Source organism: Triturus cristatus, chromosome 5_1 (genome assembly GCF_964204655.1).
Source record: "Triturus cristatus chromosome 5_1, aTriCri1.1, whole genome shotgun sequence".
Lineage (NCBI taxonomy): Eukaryota > Metazoa > Chordata > Amphibia > Caudata > Salamandridae > Triturus > Triturus cristatus.
Window position 1 is genome coordinate 866912248 of NC_140587.1, and position 19479 is coordinate 866931726.

The 19479-nt window shown below is 44.7% G+C and overlaps 1 protein-coding gene across 4 annotated transcripts in view; it reads right to left on the minus strand.

The window, feature by feature from the left end:
• Positions 1 to 19479, minus strand: part of RTTN (rotatin) — a 1165399-nt gene that overhangs the window by 398640 nt on the left and 747280 nt on the right. For all 4 annotated transcript variants that reach the window (XR_014961587.1, XM_085605903.1, XM_085605904.1 and 1 more), the window contains exon 29: positions 9974 to 10193. Coding sequence is in view for 3 of the 4 variants with exons in the window: in XM_085605903.1 (XP_085462029.1) it covers positions 9974 to 10193 (220 nt within the window). In the remaining variant the exon portion in view is untranslated. The remainder of the gene's footprint in view (positions 1 to 9973; positions 10194 to 19479) is intronic.

The window sequence follows — 19479 nt, forward strand, 5'->3', positions numbered from 1 at the left end:
GGCGAAGAGCGACGGTGCTTCTTCGACTTCTTATTTTTGTACTTACCTGAAGACCTTGAAGACTTGGAATGCGAAAAGGTGTTAGGGCTCCATGGGCGGCCTTGAGACCTTCCTCTCGAACGAGACCGGGAACGACGCGGAGCTGACCGCGGGGGCTCCAATAACTTTCAAGACCACTCCCGCAAAGACTTTGGACCCGCAGTCGGAGCACGGCTTCGGGTCGTGGTCGCACTCCAGACACCAAAGGTACATGAGGTGCGGATCCGTGATAGACATCAGCTTGTGGCAGGTGTCGCAAGGCTTGAAACCGGTCTGGCGTTGGGACATCCCTTGTGCACTAGGATTCGGAGACTCGAAAAGAAGTCGACAAAAAATCAAAAAAAGTTAGTCATAAAGTGACTAAGGGATAGCTCTCTACGGACCTGCGGTAGGCTGGCGCAGAAAAAGAAAGAACTGACATCAGTGAGCAAGGGCGTTGTCTAGGTAGATAAAGCAACGTCATCCCGTCGACCACAACGCAGATGCGGAGTCGACCAACGCCACCTACCGACGCGCAGGAGTACTGCTAAGAAAAAATTCTCCGGATCCAGTCTGATGCCTGGGGGTAATTCTAAGGCATGCGTACTCACAAAAATTTTATCAGGACCGCAAAGTTTGGTCTTTGGTGTGACCGTGGGCCGCACTGATGCCAGCGGGGGGTGTAAAGTTGAAGTAGGAGATGCAAAGCATGTTTATTTAGTGGCTGAAAATTGAGCAATGTAAAACCAGAAAACCTGGGATGAATCCCGGCTTCTACACTTGACTGACTTGTGTGACCCTGGGCAATTGTTTTATTTCAATTTCCCTCCTTTTTCTTCATTATCATATACAAGAGAAACTCTAAATACATGACTTCAGGATGTGTGCTGTTAAAAAACACCTCCTGTGCTTGGATGTAATAATGAAATTGTTGTCAGGGTGGAGGGAGAAAGAAAGTTTCTAAATTAATGCTTGAAAACCATCACTTTAAGAAAAATACCTCTGAATGCACTGCGAAAATTTAATTTACCAAGGTGAAATGTTTCTACAGGTCATGAAATACACTTTTTGAATTTTGAAAAGACTATTGTATTTTTTCATGTTTGTTGTCTTTAAAAATGAAGGTGTTCCTAAAGTTAAGGGCCTCGTTACTTCCTTTCCCTAACTGCAATTAACCTTTAAATAAGTGCTTGCTGTATATTTAACATTTTTCTTCATGTTAGTGCTGATTTGAGTAAATAGCAGCCCAGTGCTGCTGCTGCCCAGGGGGCCGCATGTCAAGGTGAGGAGGGCCACATGCGGCTCCTGGGGCGTACTTTGAGTATCACTGGTTTAAGGTATGTAATCTATAACTAACTGTCTCTTTCAGATACATTTCACAGTAATTGTGCTGGTAAACACTATACCTTACTGCAGATTCCTCATCTTAAAAATATACCCCAGGTGCCAGACTCCAGCCACAGCTCTTCTGCCTAGTATGAGACATCAGCCTATACAAGTCGGCGAGTGGTGCACTGACATCAGTTACTTACTTTCTGGGCTCAACCAAGGCGCACAAAGAGGAACCGAGACAGCTTATTAACAGTAGATAATAAACAGTAAAACTATAGGAAGATAGGATCCTTCTAGCATTGTTACCCACACTTTGTTTTTGACTAGTCTGACTGGGATCCAGCTAATCAGGACCCCAGTCACTGTGCTTTCTCCCTGAATTTGACGATGGTAAGTACTTCTGTACATTCACAATTTGGTACTGGTGTTCCCTTGTAAGTCCGTAGTATTTGGTACTAAGGTATCCAGGGTATAGGCCCAGCAGGGGTCTCCCATGAGCTGCAGCATGTATTGTGCCACCCATGAGAGACCACTCAACCTGTGACTACAGGCCATTGCAGCCTGTGTGAGTTGGTGCTTGCACCTCTAACAACAGATATAAGTTTCCTTATATCTGAGGTCACTACACTTAAAACCTATAAGTCACCCCTACGGCAGGCCTTTCAGTCCTGAAGGCAGGGTACTTGTTTATAAGTGTGAGGGTATCCCTGCAAGAAAAGGATACCCCTACAAACTCTGGTGTCGATTCTCCAGGCTTTGTAAGTATGGTCAGCCATTTTAATACCTACTGTGGACATCAGTGATTACGAGATGTCTAACTACATAGTAGCTGCACCAAAACATGCTCATGTTTGGTATGAAACATGTTGGAATCATACCCCAACACCAATTCCAGTGTTGGAAGTCTGATCCCATGCACTGGAGGAGGGGGGGGGGCTTACTTGGGGTACCCCTCTGCACTCCCGGTTACAGCTTTTCAGGCTCTGACTGCAAGCTAGTGCTGCTGCCGACCACAGACATGATTCTGCCCTCCTGCTGCTAAGCCAAGCTCGAGCAGGGGAAGGTAGAACAATAGATTTCCTGTCACAGGGAGGTGTGACTACCTCCCAGACAGAACTTAGTTTATTGGGCTTGGGTGGGGCGCTTGCCAGCACCACCAGACAGCTTTGAAGGACACATTTGGTGCTCTCCTAGCATACTCCAGTTTGAGCCAGTTCAGGGACCCATTGGCTTCCACTCTGGCAAGAAACTACAAAAAGAACAATTGATTAACAGAATGCAGAACAATGTCATACATTCAAACCAGTACAGATATCTGGACCGAAATCCATAGTTTTTTGCTCCCCATGCCATTCCAGTTTGAACCCAGCCATATGCACATCATTCTTGACCCTGCTACTTATGGGAACAATCCAACACAAACTGCCAAGCCTGGTCCTCCCTGGACTGGAAACAAGCATCCTAGGGCCGGTTTCAGGGTTTCACCCCTCATCAGCCAGGCTAGCTTGACTCCAGTGGCATGGGCATACCTGTCTCCGTCCATCATTTCCTTTGGTTTTTGCTATGGGCATACCTGTCCCACTCGGGTAACAACTGCAAAAAGAACAAATGATTGCAAGAAACTGGGCAAAGGACATGGGATAATCCTCCACTCTGTCCACCCCCTTTGTGAGGGACCCCTAATTCGTCCTAACCCCCTTCCTAAGGTATTTAAGGGCTTACCTGTGGGTGAGTCCTCAGATTGGCTGTGGGACAAGAATCAAGCCTGAAACCGCATCACTCTTCGACCATCTGGACACTTGGACTTGGCCTGGAACCGAGACTGGATTAACCCCTTGAATGCCCATGACGAGCTGGACTCGTCATGGCACACAGTTTTCGTGTGCCCATGACGAGTCCAGCTCGTCATGAGGCATACCCTGGGAAATCCCTCTTGTGCGGGCACTAGAGGGATTCCCTTCAATTCATAATAGCCTCGGGAGCTGGGGAAGAGCTTCCCCAGCTCCCGAGGCCCCCCCCTGCTTTCCCTGTAATGACGATCGGCGCGCATGTCGCGCCGACATCATTACAGTGAAACCGAAACTGAAATGAGCCAAGAGGCTCATTTCAGTTTCACTTTCTACGTGCTCAGGGGGCTATCTCAGCCCCCTAAGCACGTAGAAAGACGGGAGAGGTATCGTTGGAAAGTGGATCCCTGCTTCGGGATTGCCACAGGAGGGCGATCCCCAAGCAGGGATCCACCCACTAGACACCAGGGAGGGGGGAGCGGCTACTTGGGCAAGGGCCTTTGCTCCCCCCTGATTATTTTGGCAACATTGAGTCTTTTTGCCCCCCTGGGGGGCAGAAGGGGGCAGTAGCCCCCAATCTGCCCCGCCCGGGGGGGGCAAACAGCCCACTAGACACCAGGGAATTTTTTATAAAGTAAAAATAGGGGTGGGGGCTGCCCAAAATGGGCAGGCCCATGCCCCCACCCCCCAATTATTACAGTCTTCCTGCCCCCCCCTGGGGTGCAGATGGGGCAGTGGCCCCTAATCTGCCCCTTCGGGGGGCAGAAAGCCCACTAAACACCAGGGATTTGTTTTTATGTTTTTTTAGGGTGGGGGCTGCCCGAAATGTGGCGGGTCCTTAGGCCTCCCACACGAGTGAGGCACCGTTTTTATCGGGAGACCCGGGGGAACGCTGGGTGGTAGGAAATTTGTGTCAGCGCGGTGATGCCACAACTTTCCCACACAAAAATATGTGAAAGAGGTGATTTTTTCAGCTAAATTTGAGGTTTGCAGGGGATTCAGGGTAAGGAAACGTTGGGGGATGCACACAAGCCATACCTCCCTAGAATCCCCCGGGTGTCTAGTTTTCAGAGATGTGTGGGTTTGGTAGGTTTCCCTAGGTGGCCGCTGAGCACAGGTGACCCCCCCTTGCAAAACCAGGTCATTTTGAGGTAGGCAATTTTGATGTCGTCTCAATACGTTTTGGGCCCTTGTCTGTCGCGGGTACTTGGGCCTCCCACACGAGTGAGGCACCGTTTTTATCGGGAGACCTGGGGGAACGCTGGGTGGTAGGAAATTTGTGTCAGCCCGGTGATGCCACAACTTTCCCACACAAAAATGTGTGAAAAAGGTGATTTTTTTCAGCAAAATTTAAGGTTTGCAGGGCATTCTGGGTAAGGAATCGTTGGGGGATCCATGCAAGCCATACCTCCCTGGAATCCCCCGGGTGTCTAGTTTTCAGAAATGTGTGGGTTTGGTAGGTTTCCCTAGGTGGCCGCCGAGCACCGAGTTCAAAAACTACAGCTAGGCACTTTGGCAAAAAAGGGTCATTTTTCACAGCGAAATTGAGGCGTGTCCACGTTGCATTTTGCGCTGTTTCCTGTACCGGGCACTAGGCCGACCCACACAAGTGAGGTACCATTTTTCTTGGAAGACTTTGGGGAACACTGGGTGGGTGGAAATTTGTGGATCCACGCAGATTCCAGAACTTTCCACCACAGAAATGTGGGGAAAATTTGTTTTTTTGGGCAATTTTTTAGGTTTGCAAGGGATTCTGGGTAACTGAACCTGGTGAGAGGCAGTCAAGTCACCCCATCCTGGATTCCCCTGGGTGTCTAGTTTTCATAAATGTATAGGTTTGCTAAGTTTCCCTAGGTGCTGGCAGAGCTATGGTTCAAAAACTACAGCTAGGCACTTTGCCAAAAAAGGGTCATTTTTCGCTGCGAAATTGAGGTGTGTCCACGTTACGTTTTGCGCCGTTTCCTGTCGCGGGCACTAGACCGACCCACACAAGTGAGGTACCATTTTTCTCGGAAGACTTTGGGGAACGCGGGGTGGGTGGAAATTTGTGGATCCATGCAGATTCCAGAACTTTCCACCACAGAAATGTGGGGAAAATGTGTTTTTTTGGGCAATTTTTTAGGTTTGCAAGGGATTCTGGGTAACAGAACCTGGTGAGAGGCAGTCAAGTCACCCCATCCTGGATTCCCCTGGGTGTCTAGTTTTCAAAAATGTATAGGTTTGCTAGGTTTCCAGAGGTGCCGGCAGAGCTATGGCTCAAAAACTACAGCTAGGCACTTTGCCAAAAAAGGGTCATTTTTCACTGCGAAATTGAGGTGTGTCCACGTTGCGTTTTGCACCGATTCCTGTCGCGGGCACTAGGCCGACCCACACAAGTGAGGTACCATATTTCTCGGAAGACTTTGGGGAACACGGGGTGGGTGGAAATTTGAAGATCCATGCAGATTCCAGAACTTTCCACCACAGAAATGTGGGGAAAATGTGTTTTTTTTGGCAATTCTTTAGGTTTGCAAGGGATTCTGGGTAACAGAACCTGGTGAGAGGCAGTCAAGTCACCCCATCATGGATTCCCCTGGGTGTCTAGTTTTCAAAAATGTATAGGTTTGCTAGGTTTCCATAGGTGCCGGCAGAGCTATGGCTCAAGAACTACAGCTAGGCACTTTGCCAAAAAAGGGTCATTTTTCACTGCGAAATTGAGGTGTGTCCATGTTGCGTTTTGCACCGATTCCTTTGCGGACACTAGGCCGACCCACACAAGTGAGGTACCATATTTCTCGGAAGACTTTGGGGAACACGGGGTGGGTGGAAATTTGTGGATCCACACAAATTCCAGAACTTTACACCACAGAAATGTGAGGAAAATGTTTTTTTTTTTTTTTTTACAAATGTTTAGGTTTGCAAGGGATTCTGGATTAAAGAACCTGGTGAGAGGCAGTCAAGTCACCCCTTCCTGGATTCCCAGGGTTGTCTAGTTTCCAAAAATGTATAGGTTTGCTAGGTTTCCCTAGGTGCCGGCAGAGCTAGGGTTAAAAAACTACAGCTAGGCACTTTGCTAAAAAAGGGTAATTTTGCATTGTGAAAATGTGGTGTGTTCACTTTGGGGTTAGAGCCATTTCCTGTCGTGGGCACTATGCCTACCCATACAAGTGAGGTACCATTTTTATCGGGAGACTTAGGGTAATTCAGATTTGTAAAGGAACTGTTATTACCTATTGACTTTTGATGCATTTCTGCCTTCCAAATGAAAGACATTGTGTAAAAAAGAAGTCATTCTAAAAAATGACAGATAATTCTCATGCTAGTATGAGTATTTCCAATTTCGGAAATGTGCAAATATCTACTGTTTCGAAACTCTATATTTTGTTCCCATTTCAGAAATACATAGGTGTCTTTCATACCGATTTTTCCATGTACACATTTTTACAGAATAATTACTATATACCCGGTACATAATAAAAAACCATTGCAAGTTGCTGCTCAGTTGTTGGCTCTGGGTTCGTCGGGTTCTTGGTGAACATACAAGTCCTATATATCCCCACAACCAGTAATGTACCGCGGATGTAACGGTATATTGCTTTCAAAGAGCTGTCATAATTAGAAGAAGTTACAGGTGAAAACGTTGACACAAAAGGCTGTTTTTTTTCAACAAATTTTCAATTTATCCTATATTTAACTGTTAGTTTCTATAAAGAAACCTTGATGGATCTACATAAATGACACCTTGCTGAATTTAGAATTTTGTCTACTTCTCTAAAATGTATAGCTTTCCAGGATCCATTATTGCTTTTGTACCCATTTCTACTATTAACTGGAAGGAGGTCGAAAGCACAAAAAATAGCAAAAATAGGCTATGTCCCAGAAAAATGCCAAAACTGTGCAACAAATGTTGGGTTTCTGACAAAAGTCTGGTATCCCCTAAAAGCTGGGAAAGTGGTGATTTCAGCACCACAAACCCTTTTTTGATAACATGTGCAGGGAAAACCCCACATGCTTTCATTTGCAGCCTGTTTTTCCCATTTTTCCCCAAAAAAACAAAATTTTGCGGTATTTTGGCTCATTTCTGTGACCCCTCCAGGGGAATCCACAAACCCCGAGTACCTTTAGAATCCCCATGATGTTGGAAGAAAAGGACGCAAATTTGGCGTGGATACCTTATGTGGTCAAAAATTTACAGGGGCCTCACTGCGCACTACCCCAAATAGCACAAAAAAAGCGTGGAACAGGAGGGGGAAAAGGCCTGGCAGCGAAGGGGTTAAGGAAGGCTCCTGCTGCTCCTGGTCTCACTGTTCTGCAAGTCTTCTTCATCGTCTGTGTCTGTGCTTCTTACAGGATCTTCCACAGACCTTTGGGCATCAAGGACACCCAAAGTAATCTCCGGTGGAGTGAGGGAGTCACTCCCCTGCATCTGCAGGCACCGCAACAAATCTGACTGGTCTGCTGCTCCTCACGTTCCACAGACTTCGAAAGGCTCAGCAACACAGGTGGTGGTTATGCAACTCCCTCGAAGTCTGACTTGTTCTCTCTGCAATTTTGAAGCCAGCATCCTGAGTCGGAAACGCTGGGACCAAACCCCTGTGCACCGCTTCGAATTGCCGTTGCCAAGACTTGTTGGCTCTGCACTCCAGAGATCTTGGGGCTACAAAAAGCTCCAGCATCTCTCACTACAAAGTACAGCATCCTCACTGTACCCTCTGAACATTGGCTTCTTTCTTGATGAGCTGCTCAAGGTCCTCTTGCGACTCCTGTGCTTTCAGCATGTGGGTTCTCCTGCGGGTGTTCTCCTGCTTCAGTGGACGCCTCTGCTTGCTTGGGGCCTGCTCTGACTCTCCTACATATGCTGAGACCCTTGGACCTTGCTGGTCCCAACGTTGCTCTTTCTTCACTTCCCACGCCAGTTGCCGCTGCCAAGGCTTGGAGGCTCTCCTGCCGGACACTGACCCCCTAGTTTTCGACTTCCGACGTGGGACAGCTCATGCACAGCTCCTGGTCTTCTTCAGCATCACCTGGACGTCACCGCCAACACTTCTGAACTGTCTGATATCGGTGGGCATTGGTCTCCCGTCCATCATGGTCATCTACGAGGTGCATAGACTCTGTCCCCTCTGCTTACAGGTTCTCCTCTTCAAGAATCCACCCTTGGATTCCACCGGACTCTTGCACAGTCTTCTCCAGGGGCATCTTTACTGAAGCCCTCCATTGTGGTCTAGGGCGGTTTCTGATGTCACAGTGCACCCAGCTTCCCTGGTGTAGGTTTCCTGGGGTATTCATGGGTGTGGTGACTCTCCAACCTTTTGTCTTCCATGGGGTTTCTTCAGGGTTCTACTTAAAAACTGCAACCACGACTTCCCCGTTGACTTCTATTGGACCTGCGGCTATATTTCCACTCTGCACACAACCTCCTTGGGGACCCTGGGTACTTACCTTGGGAGGCTCCTTGTGTCCCTAGCTCCTCTAAGTCTCCTGGTCAGGGTACTTTGGTCGCAGTTTGCATTTCTCTTTTTTAATATATGGGTTGGTCTCCCCCTGGAGACCCCTGTATTTTGTGCTACTTACCTTCTTGCAACTGAAGTATTGTTGTGTATTTGTGCTTTTATCTCAGGCCAGGGTAGGAGATATACCAATGTGTTAGTGAGTGTTGTGTAATAAATAGACATTTTTATATATACACAGTGTGGTTCTTTTAAGTTTAACCTACACTACATGATTAGCCTGGTGCAACAAGCTACTTAACACTCCTTCAAGATAAGCCTGAAGGCTACTCTCCACAGCTACGCCTTGCAAGCTTTCAAAGGTTATCAAAGACCACTAAAATCACCAAAAGGGTTCCCTGGATTAGTACAATGTGCACCACTTAAGTAAGTGTGCACCATATACTAAGCCAGCCTCATACAAGAACCAATACTGCTTACCTTGGGATCTTATTATGAAAAGCACTATCTCACAAAAAATGGAGGAGGGTGAGGAATCTGCGGAGAGAGACTGACTACGAATAACATTGTTACCTAAGATAAGTAAATATTTCTTCTAATGGTCACTTCTTCCTGCTAAATATTTGCCTTATAATTGGGCACCCAAAGCATTACCCTCAGAGAGGTGGGACTGAGTAGTGCAGGGTGAACTAGGAAATTACGCCATACCGCACTAGCAAAATATGCCTACCTGAGGAGTGAAACAGTAGTGCTTGGTAAATCTTTGCTACAAAGAACAAGTGTTGCCCAGTAATTATGCAGTTCAATATTTTGGCTCCTCTTGATTCTACAAGACAGAGGTATATTTCTATGTCTGCTTTTTTTAGATGTTGCACGTGTCACACAATGGGAACCCTGGCAGGTGTGTCGAACAAAAAAGAATGAGCTGTTTCAGTGCTATGTTTTACCTACTAGGTAATTTGTTACTACATTAACAACAGAAATCCAACAGAATTCCTCTCTGTTCTCCCTACCTTCTATTTAATTGTTTCAGCCACTTCAGCCCAAAAACAAATCAGTTTGCCAGGACCTCCACTTTTGGCGTACAACACTAAAAACTGCATTATAGGCACAATGAATTACAGTGGAGTTGGGCATGTCTCAGAATATTTTCATAAAGAGAGTCAACTAGAATACAGAGCTTGTTATAATATATCAGAAATACAAACAATAGTTCTTAATCCAGGAACAGCAAAACAGACAGTGAGCCTAAGAGAGTTTAGTAAAATGTTGCAGTCACCTGAGCACTGCCCAATAATCTGCACGTAGATACTGATAACATGGCACTCAGCGGCAAACACTAAACATGAACACAAATATGCTACGGTGTACCTTTCATAGTTATACACAAAACAACAATTAAATTACCTCAAGAAGGCCAGTCAGATATTTTGTACAGATTGTGAAAGGCTCAAAGGTAGGTGAATAGGAGCTCCACCCTGGCAGTGCAGTGACATGCACCATTCCTCTCAGCGTTCTCTCCAGAGAAGGAAGCCCGTAGAAATGGGGCGCGTCTGTAACACGTAGGCACTGAAGCAGCTTTAAAGCCAACTGGGTCCTGAAGGCGCCGGCAAGCATCAGGCACTTCCTGTGCAAGAGAATTGAACCATTTGGTAAACTTCGGAAACATTCTTTTCATTTAAACTGTTTGTGATTGAGAGTCCAGTACCTGATATAACCTGATCAGATCTTACTTTAGGGGTACAGTACATCAAAGACCCATTAATTGCAAAGTTGTCAGATACAAGTATTGAATATATACAGAAAGGAACTGTAAGGAAGGAGTCAGGAGGTATCTCGAGACCAGTGGCAGCTGGGAGGGAACGGGGTTGGCAAAATATAAATAAAAAAAACACTTACCTTATCACGTCCGCCATGTCTCCTCAGCTTCGCTTCCAGGTGAGTTCAGGAAGCAGGGCCAGCCGCGGCCCGTGCAAGTAAGAGAGGTGGGGCCAGGTAAGGGGGGATTTTGAATTTTGACAGACGATGACGAGGGAAAATTAAATAAATTACGAATTCTCCCTCGTCATCGTCTGTCGAAATACCCCCGTCCTACCCCACCCGGCCCCACCGCTCTTACCTGCACGGGCCGCAGCTGAGCAGGAAGCACACAGGCTCCCTTAAGCCAGCATTGTGATTGGTCTGAGCGCAGTGGTTCGGCGCTCAGATGGGGACTGGGAGTCTGTGAATGTTCCCCACCAGGCTGTGCATTACAGCCTGGTGGGGAACATGCAAAGTGCGCATGACTGTTTGGACGGCCCAAGACAGCCGGCCAAACCGCCATGCACACTTAAGATTGTGCATGAACCACTCCTCCCTCTGTAATCCCAGCCCCAACCTGCCCTAACCCAGCTCCGTAGCTCTGAAAAATAAAATGATAAAAACAATGTTATCATTTTATTTGCCTTTTTTCCTGCTCTGAGAGCAGTGGGGTGACGCTCCTCCGTATTAGCGGAGGAGCCACCCCTGCGAGACCGAAAGCAACTTTAAACATCCACGCCCAGCACTAGATGGCAGGAGTATGCAGAGCATCTGGTCTACAGCAGCACATGCTACAAACTTATGATTTGGAAATAATAGGAGTAACGGTTCAGCCTGATAAATAATTATTGAATGAATGTCTATTCAAGCAAAATTGTTGTGGGGCCCACTTAAGTAGTTATGGACTGGGTAGGACCAGTGCAAGGATGTTTGCCACAGCAGGCAAATTAGTGAATATGTAATCAATAGAGTTCAAAGGAAAAAGGCATGTCAATTCACCATTACCAGTGGTACCGGCTGCAGCAAGGATTCTCTCCCATCCTAGAAAGTACCCTAGATTATCAACCCAAGGATAATTTATTTAAATTTTTTAAAAGCAAAATGGTGCCCTGTGTTCATGGTAGCCAAACTCGCGGCTTAGTGTTGTATTGCTTTAAAATTGCCTGTGTGAAGGAGAAGGGAGGTAGTTATCAATGAGATGTGAGATACAACAAGGCATACGCCCACTGAAGAGTACCGCTATTATGAATTGACATCGAACAGCCTTTAATTATTTTTATCTCATCTAACTGATAATTTATGGAAAGAGCTTTCATTTGAAGAAATGGCACATTAGACATAAAAAAGGGCAACAGCATATGACTGTCAACACAGCACAGATCATAAACGGTCTATAACACAGCGAGTTATGAAAGCTATTTTTTTGTTTGACCATCCGTAATTGGCAAACACTTGCCATCAATCTAAAGGATTAGAAGTCAACACCAGCATTATGCTTTGTTTAGCTACTACCAAATTAGAAATAACCAGCAGCACTATTAAAAGGTGGAGACTTTCTCGCCGCAACTGTAGTAGTGATTTATAGTCCTAAACATTTCTTACTATTCGTAATTTCACAAAACTATTCAAAACGTGTTTCAATCATTTGGAATTGGTGCTTTGAAAAAATATTAAGTATCATGCTTTCACTAGCAGAAACCTGCCAGAAAATATGACAGATGAACAAAAGCATCAAACTAGTTGAAGTAGAATTCACCATGTTTGCATCACCTGTTACTTCATTATGTTTCCAGGATCATCGGTAAAGACATCGGGAAGGAAGACTAGCCTTAAAATAATATCCTAATTAAGCAGTTTTATTCTGAACTTAATCGTATATTCTTAATGACCACTATCAAAGGTATATATATATATATATATATATATATTCACTGAGAAAACCATAGGTTTCACACACGTTATAGTTAGGAATTAGCATTTAAAAAACCTTGCAAATTCACTGAAAAAACCATAGGTTTCACACATGTTATAGTTAGCGGAAATTTTACTAATAAAAAACCAATGAAATTCCTCCGTTATAGTTAGTGCAGGAAACTATAACTCACGCGACCGCAATCCTCTGCTGATGCTAATACTGTATTTAGACACTTATTTGCCCATGTCTTCTTCCATAAATTTTTACCTATACATATATTACAAATATTTTTTTTTCATAAAGACACATATGTCATCAGCAGAAGATTGCGGTCGCCTGAGTTATAGTTTCCTGCACTAACTATAACGGGGGAATTTCATTGGTTTTTTATTAGTAAAATTTCCGCTAACTATAACATGTGTGAAACCTATGGTTTTTTCAGTGAATTTGCAAGGTTTTTTAAATGCTAATTCCTAACTATAACGTGTGTGAAACCTATGGTTTTCTCAGTGAATTTGTACGGTTTTTTAAATGCTAAGTTACTTTACGCCATTCGTGGCGTGCGCGCCCACTTAACGCAGTTCGTTCCGTGCGCGCACCGTGCGCGCACCGTGCGCGCACAGTGAGCACGCGGTGCGCTTCGCGCACCGCGCGCCCACTTTACGCAGTTAGTGCCGTGCACGCACGGTGGGCACGCGGTGCGCTACGCGCACCGCGTGCCCACGTTACGCTAGATGGGCCATGTACGCACGATGCGCTTCGCGCACCGTGCGCACATGGAGGACATATTATGCGCTTCCTTGTGATAGGTAATCTGTTGAAATTTTTTGGGGAAATGCTGTCCTCTTATATGCCATGCACAAATGGTGGCCTTCGGCCACCATTTGCACACGGGGTCGATAGAGTGTGGATTTTTTTTAAAAAATTTTTTTTACCGTACGCGTACGGTAAGCGTACGGTAAGCGTAATCGGCGAAATTTTCGAAAAATAAAAAATTGCCGTTTTTTGCCTTGGGGGATCTTTGAAGACTCAACTAACATGGTTATGTGCATGGGCGCTGTCTAAACAGCCCCTTTATATGTTTTTGGCATTTGTTTATCAGCTCCCCCCTCAGAGTGCGAGAGAGAAAATGGCGGCCGCCGCTTCCTGGTTTCGACCGATTCGAATGTTTACTAAGATCTAAGGGCCAATCAGAATCGCGCTCGCGCACGCCACCGTACGCGTACGGTAAGCGTACCGTAAGCGCACCGTAAGCTGGCTCAGATATATATATTGATTTAAAGGCTATTTTCTCAGAATCTACTGAACAGATTTACACCAAACCTACAAAAGACACTTCCTTGACCTAGGGACTACCTCTCTGCCAAATTTCAAGTAATTCTGTTCAGCCGTTCGGGCTGTAGCTGTGTCTAAAGGTCCTATGGAAAAATGCATGGGAAAAACGCGTTTTGGGACCCCCCTTTTATCTCAGCCCCCGCTTGACGAATCCCCCCGAGACTTTCAGGGTAGGAGCGGAGCGTAGCGCCCCACCTATTTTGAAAAATTCGTGAGGATTCGTCAACCGGCGCCAAAGTTATTCAAAATAGAATGTTGCGGATTTCCTATGGAAACGTGGTCCTAACTATAACTACCTACTGGCGACCGCCAGTAGGTAATATATATATATATATATATATATATATATATTCACTGAAAAAACCATAGGTTTCACACATGTTATAGTTAGCGGAAATTTTACTGATAAAAAACCAATGAAATTCCCCCGTTATAGTTAGTGCAGGCAACTATAACTCACGCGACCGCAATCCTCTGCTGATGCTAATACTGTATTTAGACACTTATTTGCCCATGTCTTCTTCCATACATTTTTAGCTATACATATATTACAAATATTTTTTTTTCATAAAGACACATATGTCATCAGCAGAAGATTGCGGTCGCGTGAGTTATAGTTGCCTGCATTAACTATAACGGGGGAATTTCATTGGTTTTTTATCAGTAAAATTTCCGCTAACTATAACATGTGTGAAACCTATGGTTTTTTCAGTGAATTTGCAAGGTTTTTTAAATGCTAATTCCTAACTATAACGTGTGTGAAACCTATGGTTTTTTCAGTGAATTTGTACGGTTTTTTAAATGCTAAGTTACTTTACGCCATTCGTGGCGTGCGCGCCCACTTAACGCAGTTCGTTCCGTGCGCGCACGGTGCGCTTCGCGCACCGTGCGCGCACAGTGAGCACGCGGTGCGCTTCGCGCACCGCGCGCCCACTTTACGCAGTTAGTGCCGTGCACGCACGGTGGGCACGCGGTGCGATGACAAAGCAAGAAAGCACGTCAACAAATCTGTTTCTGCTTTCCTCCGTGACTATGGTATGGGTGCCATTTACCACAACAACTTGCGTTATGACATGCAAGACATTTATAGAGGAGATGGTGTGCACTTCAATGATGAAGGCTCTTTTTAGAGCCCCCTAATATCTAAACACTTAAATCTGATTTTCATTTTTTTTTTTCTACCGTACGCTTACCGTACGCGTACCCCGTGATTTTTTTAAAAATCAATAAATGTTTTTTTTGTACTTTTCTGTCCTTCTTTGACCCCCTTACAAATGTTAGGGGGTCTGTAACTCTCCTCATTGCCCCCTTTCCTTGTTTTCACTCTTTTTTTTCAGAGTGAAATACACAAAATGGCGGCCGCCGCTTCCTGGTTTCGGCCGATTCGAATGTTTACTAAGATCTAAGAGCCAATCAGAATCGCGCTCGCGCACGCCACCGTACGCTTACCGTAAGCGTACGGTAAGCGTACCGTAAGCGGGCTCAGATATATATGTTGATTTAAAGGCTATTTTCTCAGAATCTACTGAACAGATTTACACCAAACCTACAAAAGGCACTTCCTTGACCTAGGGACTACCTCTCTGCCAAATTTTGAGTAATTCTGTTCAGCCGTTCGGGCTGTAGCTCGTTCTAAAGGTCCTATGGAAAAATGCATGGGAAAAACGCGTTTTGGGACCCCCCTTTTATCTCAGCCCCCGCTTGACGGATCCCCCCGAGACTTTCAGGGTAGGAGCGGAGCGTAGCGCCCCACCTATTTTGAGAAATTCGCGAGGATTCGTCGACCGGCGCCAAAGTTATTCAAAATAGAATGTTGAGGTTTTCCTATGGAAACGTGGTCCTAACTATAACTACCTACTGGCGACCGCCAGTAGGTAATATATATATATATATATATATATATATATATATATATATTCACTGAAAAAACCATAGGTTTCACACATGTTATAGTTAGCGGAAATTTTACTGATAAAAAACCAATGAAATTCCCCCGTTATAGTTAGTGCAGGCAACTATAACTCACGCGACCGCAATCCTCTGCTGATGCTAATACTGTATTTAGACACTTATTTGCCCATGTCTTCTTCCATACATTTTTAGCTATACATATATTACAAATATTTTTTTTCATAAAGACACATATGTCATCAGCAGAAGATTGCGGTCGCGTGAGTTATAGTTGCCTGCACTAACTATAACGGGGGAATTTCATTGGTTTTTTATCAGTAAAATTTCCGCTAACTATAACATGTGTGAAACCTATGGTTTTTTCAGTGAATTTGCAAGGTTTTTTAAATGCTAATTCCTAACTATAACGTGTGTGAAACCTATGGTTTTTTCAGTGAATTTGTACGGTTTTTTAAATGCTAAGTTACTTTACGCCATTCGTGGCGTGCGCGCCCACTTAACGCAGTTCGTTCCGTGCGCGCACGGTGCGCTTCGCGCACCGTGCGCGCACAGTGAGCACGCGGTGCGCTTCGCGCACCGCGCGCCCACTTTACGCAGTTAGTGCCGTGCACGCACGGTGGGCACGCGGTGCGATGACAAAGCAAGAAAGCACGTCAACAAATCTGTTTCTGCTTTCCTCCGTGACTATGGTATGGGTGCCATTTACCACAACAACTTGCGTTATGACATGCAAGACATTTATAGAGGAGATGGTGTGCACTTCAATGATGAAGGCTCTTTTTAGAGCCCCCTAATATCTAAACACTTAAATCTGATTTTCATTTTTTTTTTTTCTACCGTACGCTTACCGTAAGCTTACCGTACGCGTACCCCGTGATTTTTTTAAAAATCAATAAATGTTTTTTTTGTACTTTTCTGTCCTTCTTTGACCCCCTTACAAATGTTAGGGGGTCTGTAACTCTCCTCATTGCCCCCTTTCCTTGTTTTCACTCTTTTTTTTCAGAGTGAAATACACAAAATGGCGGCCGCCGCTTCCTGGTTTCGGCCGATTCGAATGTTTACTAAGATCTAAGAGCCAATCAGAATCGCGCTCGCGCACGCCACCGTACGCTTACCGTAAGCGTACGGTAAGCGTACCGTAAGCGGGCTCAGATATATATATTGATTTAAAGGCTATTTTCTCAGAATCTACTGAACAGATTTACACCAAACCTACAAAAGGCACTTCCTTGACCTAGGGACTACCTCTCTGCCAAATTTTGAGTAATTCTGTTCAGCCGTTCGGGCTGTAGCTCGTTCTAAAGGTCCTATGGAAAAATGCATGGGAAAAACGCGTTTTGGGACCCCCCTTTTATCTCAGCCCCCGCTTGACGGATCCCCCCGAGACTTTCAGGGTAGGAGCGGAGCGTAGCGCCCCACCTATTTTGAGAAATTCGCGAGGATTCGTCGACCGGCGCCAAAGTTATTCAAAATAGAATGTTGAGGTTTTCCTATGGAAACGTGGTCCTAACTATAACTACCTACTGGCGACCGCCAGTAGGTAATATATATATATATATATATATATTATCTACTGGCGGTTGCCAGTAGATAGTTATAGTTAGGACCGTGTTTCCATAGGAAATCTGAAAATTCTATTTTGAATAACTTTGGCGCCGGTTGACGAATCCTCGCAAAATTTTCAAAACTAATGGGGCGCTCCGCTCAGCTCCTACCCTGAAAGTCCCGGGGTGATTCGTCAAGCGGGGGCTGAGAAAAAAGGGGGGTCCCAAAACGCGTTTTCCCCATGCATTTTCCCATAGGACCTTTAGTCGAAGGTACAGCCCGAACGGCTGAACAAAATTACTTGAAATTTGACAAAGAGGTAGTCCTCAGGTCAGGCATGTGCCTTTTGCATATATGGTGTCAATCTGTTCAGTAGTTCCTGAGAAAATTGCAGTTAAAAGTACATAAATATCTATAAGCGCGCACCATAACGTGCGCGAGCGTAATTCTGATTGGTGGTTACATGTCAGTCAACATTTGAATCGGTCGAAATCAGGAAGTGTCGGCCGCCATTTTGTGTGTTTTGTGTGTAACAGTGAAAAAGAAAGGTGGAGAACGTGAAAAGGGGGCAGGGTAGAGAGTTCCTGACCCCCTAGCCTTTGTCAGGAGGTCCCTGAAGGACCCCGAAGGGTGAAAAAAACATTTTATTTTTTTCAAAAAAACGCGGGGTGCGCGGTAAAAAACCTTAAAAAAAAAAAAAAACATTTTTAAACGAGCCATTCCATATTACAGGATACAGTCAATCTATAACTATATACATAGGTAGCTTATTGTAAAATAAATATATAAAAAATATAATAAAACATACATAACTTAGCATTTAAAAAACCTTACAAATTCACTTAAAAAAACCATAGGTTTCACACACGTTATAGTTAGGAATTAGCATTTAAAACACCTTGCAAATTCACTTAAAAAACCATAGGTTTCACACATGTTATAGTTAGCTGGACATTTCACTCATAAAAAACCGTTTAAATTCCCCAGTTATAGTTAGTTCAGATAACTATAACTCGCGCGACCGCCACTCTATCACAAGGATGATGTCATCAATGATGTCATGAGTGATGTCACTGACCATGTCATGAGTGATGTAATATGTGACGTCATCAGCAGTGCACTGCGGTCGCGCGAGTTATAGTTATCTGAACTAACTATAACGGGGGAATTTCAATGGTTTTTTACGAGTGAAATGTCCAGCTAACTATAACATGTGTGAAACCTATGGTTTTTTAAGTGAATGTGCAAGGTGTTTTTTAAAGTGAATATATATATATATATATATATATATATATATATATATATATATATATATATATATATATATTACCTACTGGCGGTCGCCAGTAGTAGTTATAGTTAGGACCCCTTTTCCATAGGAAAACCTCAACATTCTATTTTGAATAACTTTGGCGCCGGTCGATGAATCCTCGCGAATTTCTCAAAATAGGTGGGGCGCTACGCTACGCTCCTACCCTGAAAGTCTCGGGGGGATTCGTCAAGCGGGGGCTGAGATAAAAGGGGGGTCCCAAAACGCGTTTTTCCCATGCATTTTTCCATAGGACCTTTAGAACGAGCTACAGCCCGAACGGCTGAACAGAATTACTAGAAATTTGGCAGAGAGGTTGTCCCTAGGTCAAGGAAGTGCCTTTTGTAGGTTTGGTGTAAATCTGTTCAGTAGATTCTGAGAAAATAGCCTTTAAATCAATATATATATCTGAGCCCGCTTACGGTACGCTTACCGTACGCTTACCGTAAGCGTACGGTGGCGTGCGCGAGTGCGATTCTGATTGGCTCTTAGATCTTAGTAAACATTCGAATCGGCCGAAACCAGGAAGCGGCGGCCGCCATTTTGTCCCTCGCACTGAGTGTTGTTTATCAAACAAGATGGCCAAAAACATGTTACGGGGCTGTTTTGACAACTCCCTCCCACATAGTCATGTTGAGGGAGTCCCCAAACATCCCCCAAGAGCAAAAACGGTTTTATTTTTTTTTCGGCAATTTCGCCGAGTACGCTTACCGTAAGCGTACGGTAAAAAAAAAAAAAAAAAAAAAAACACTATCCACACTTACCCCACCCCCTGTGCTTTTGGTGGCTGTAGGCCACCAAATGTACAGGGCTTATTAATAGGTAAAAAAAACTAAATTTTGGCAACATGAAATTATAAAATCGAAATAAAAAAAACACTATCCACATTGACCCCACCCCCTGTGCTTTTGGTGGCCGAAGGCCACCAAATGTACAGGGCTTATTAAAGTTGATAAAAACCGTGCACGGAACGAACTGCGTTAAGTGGGCGCGCACGCCTCGAATGGCGTAAAGTAACTTAGCATTTAAAAAACCGTACAAATTCACTGAAAAAACCATAGGTTTCACACACGTTATAGTTAGGAATTAGCATTTAAA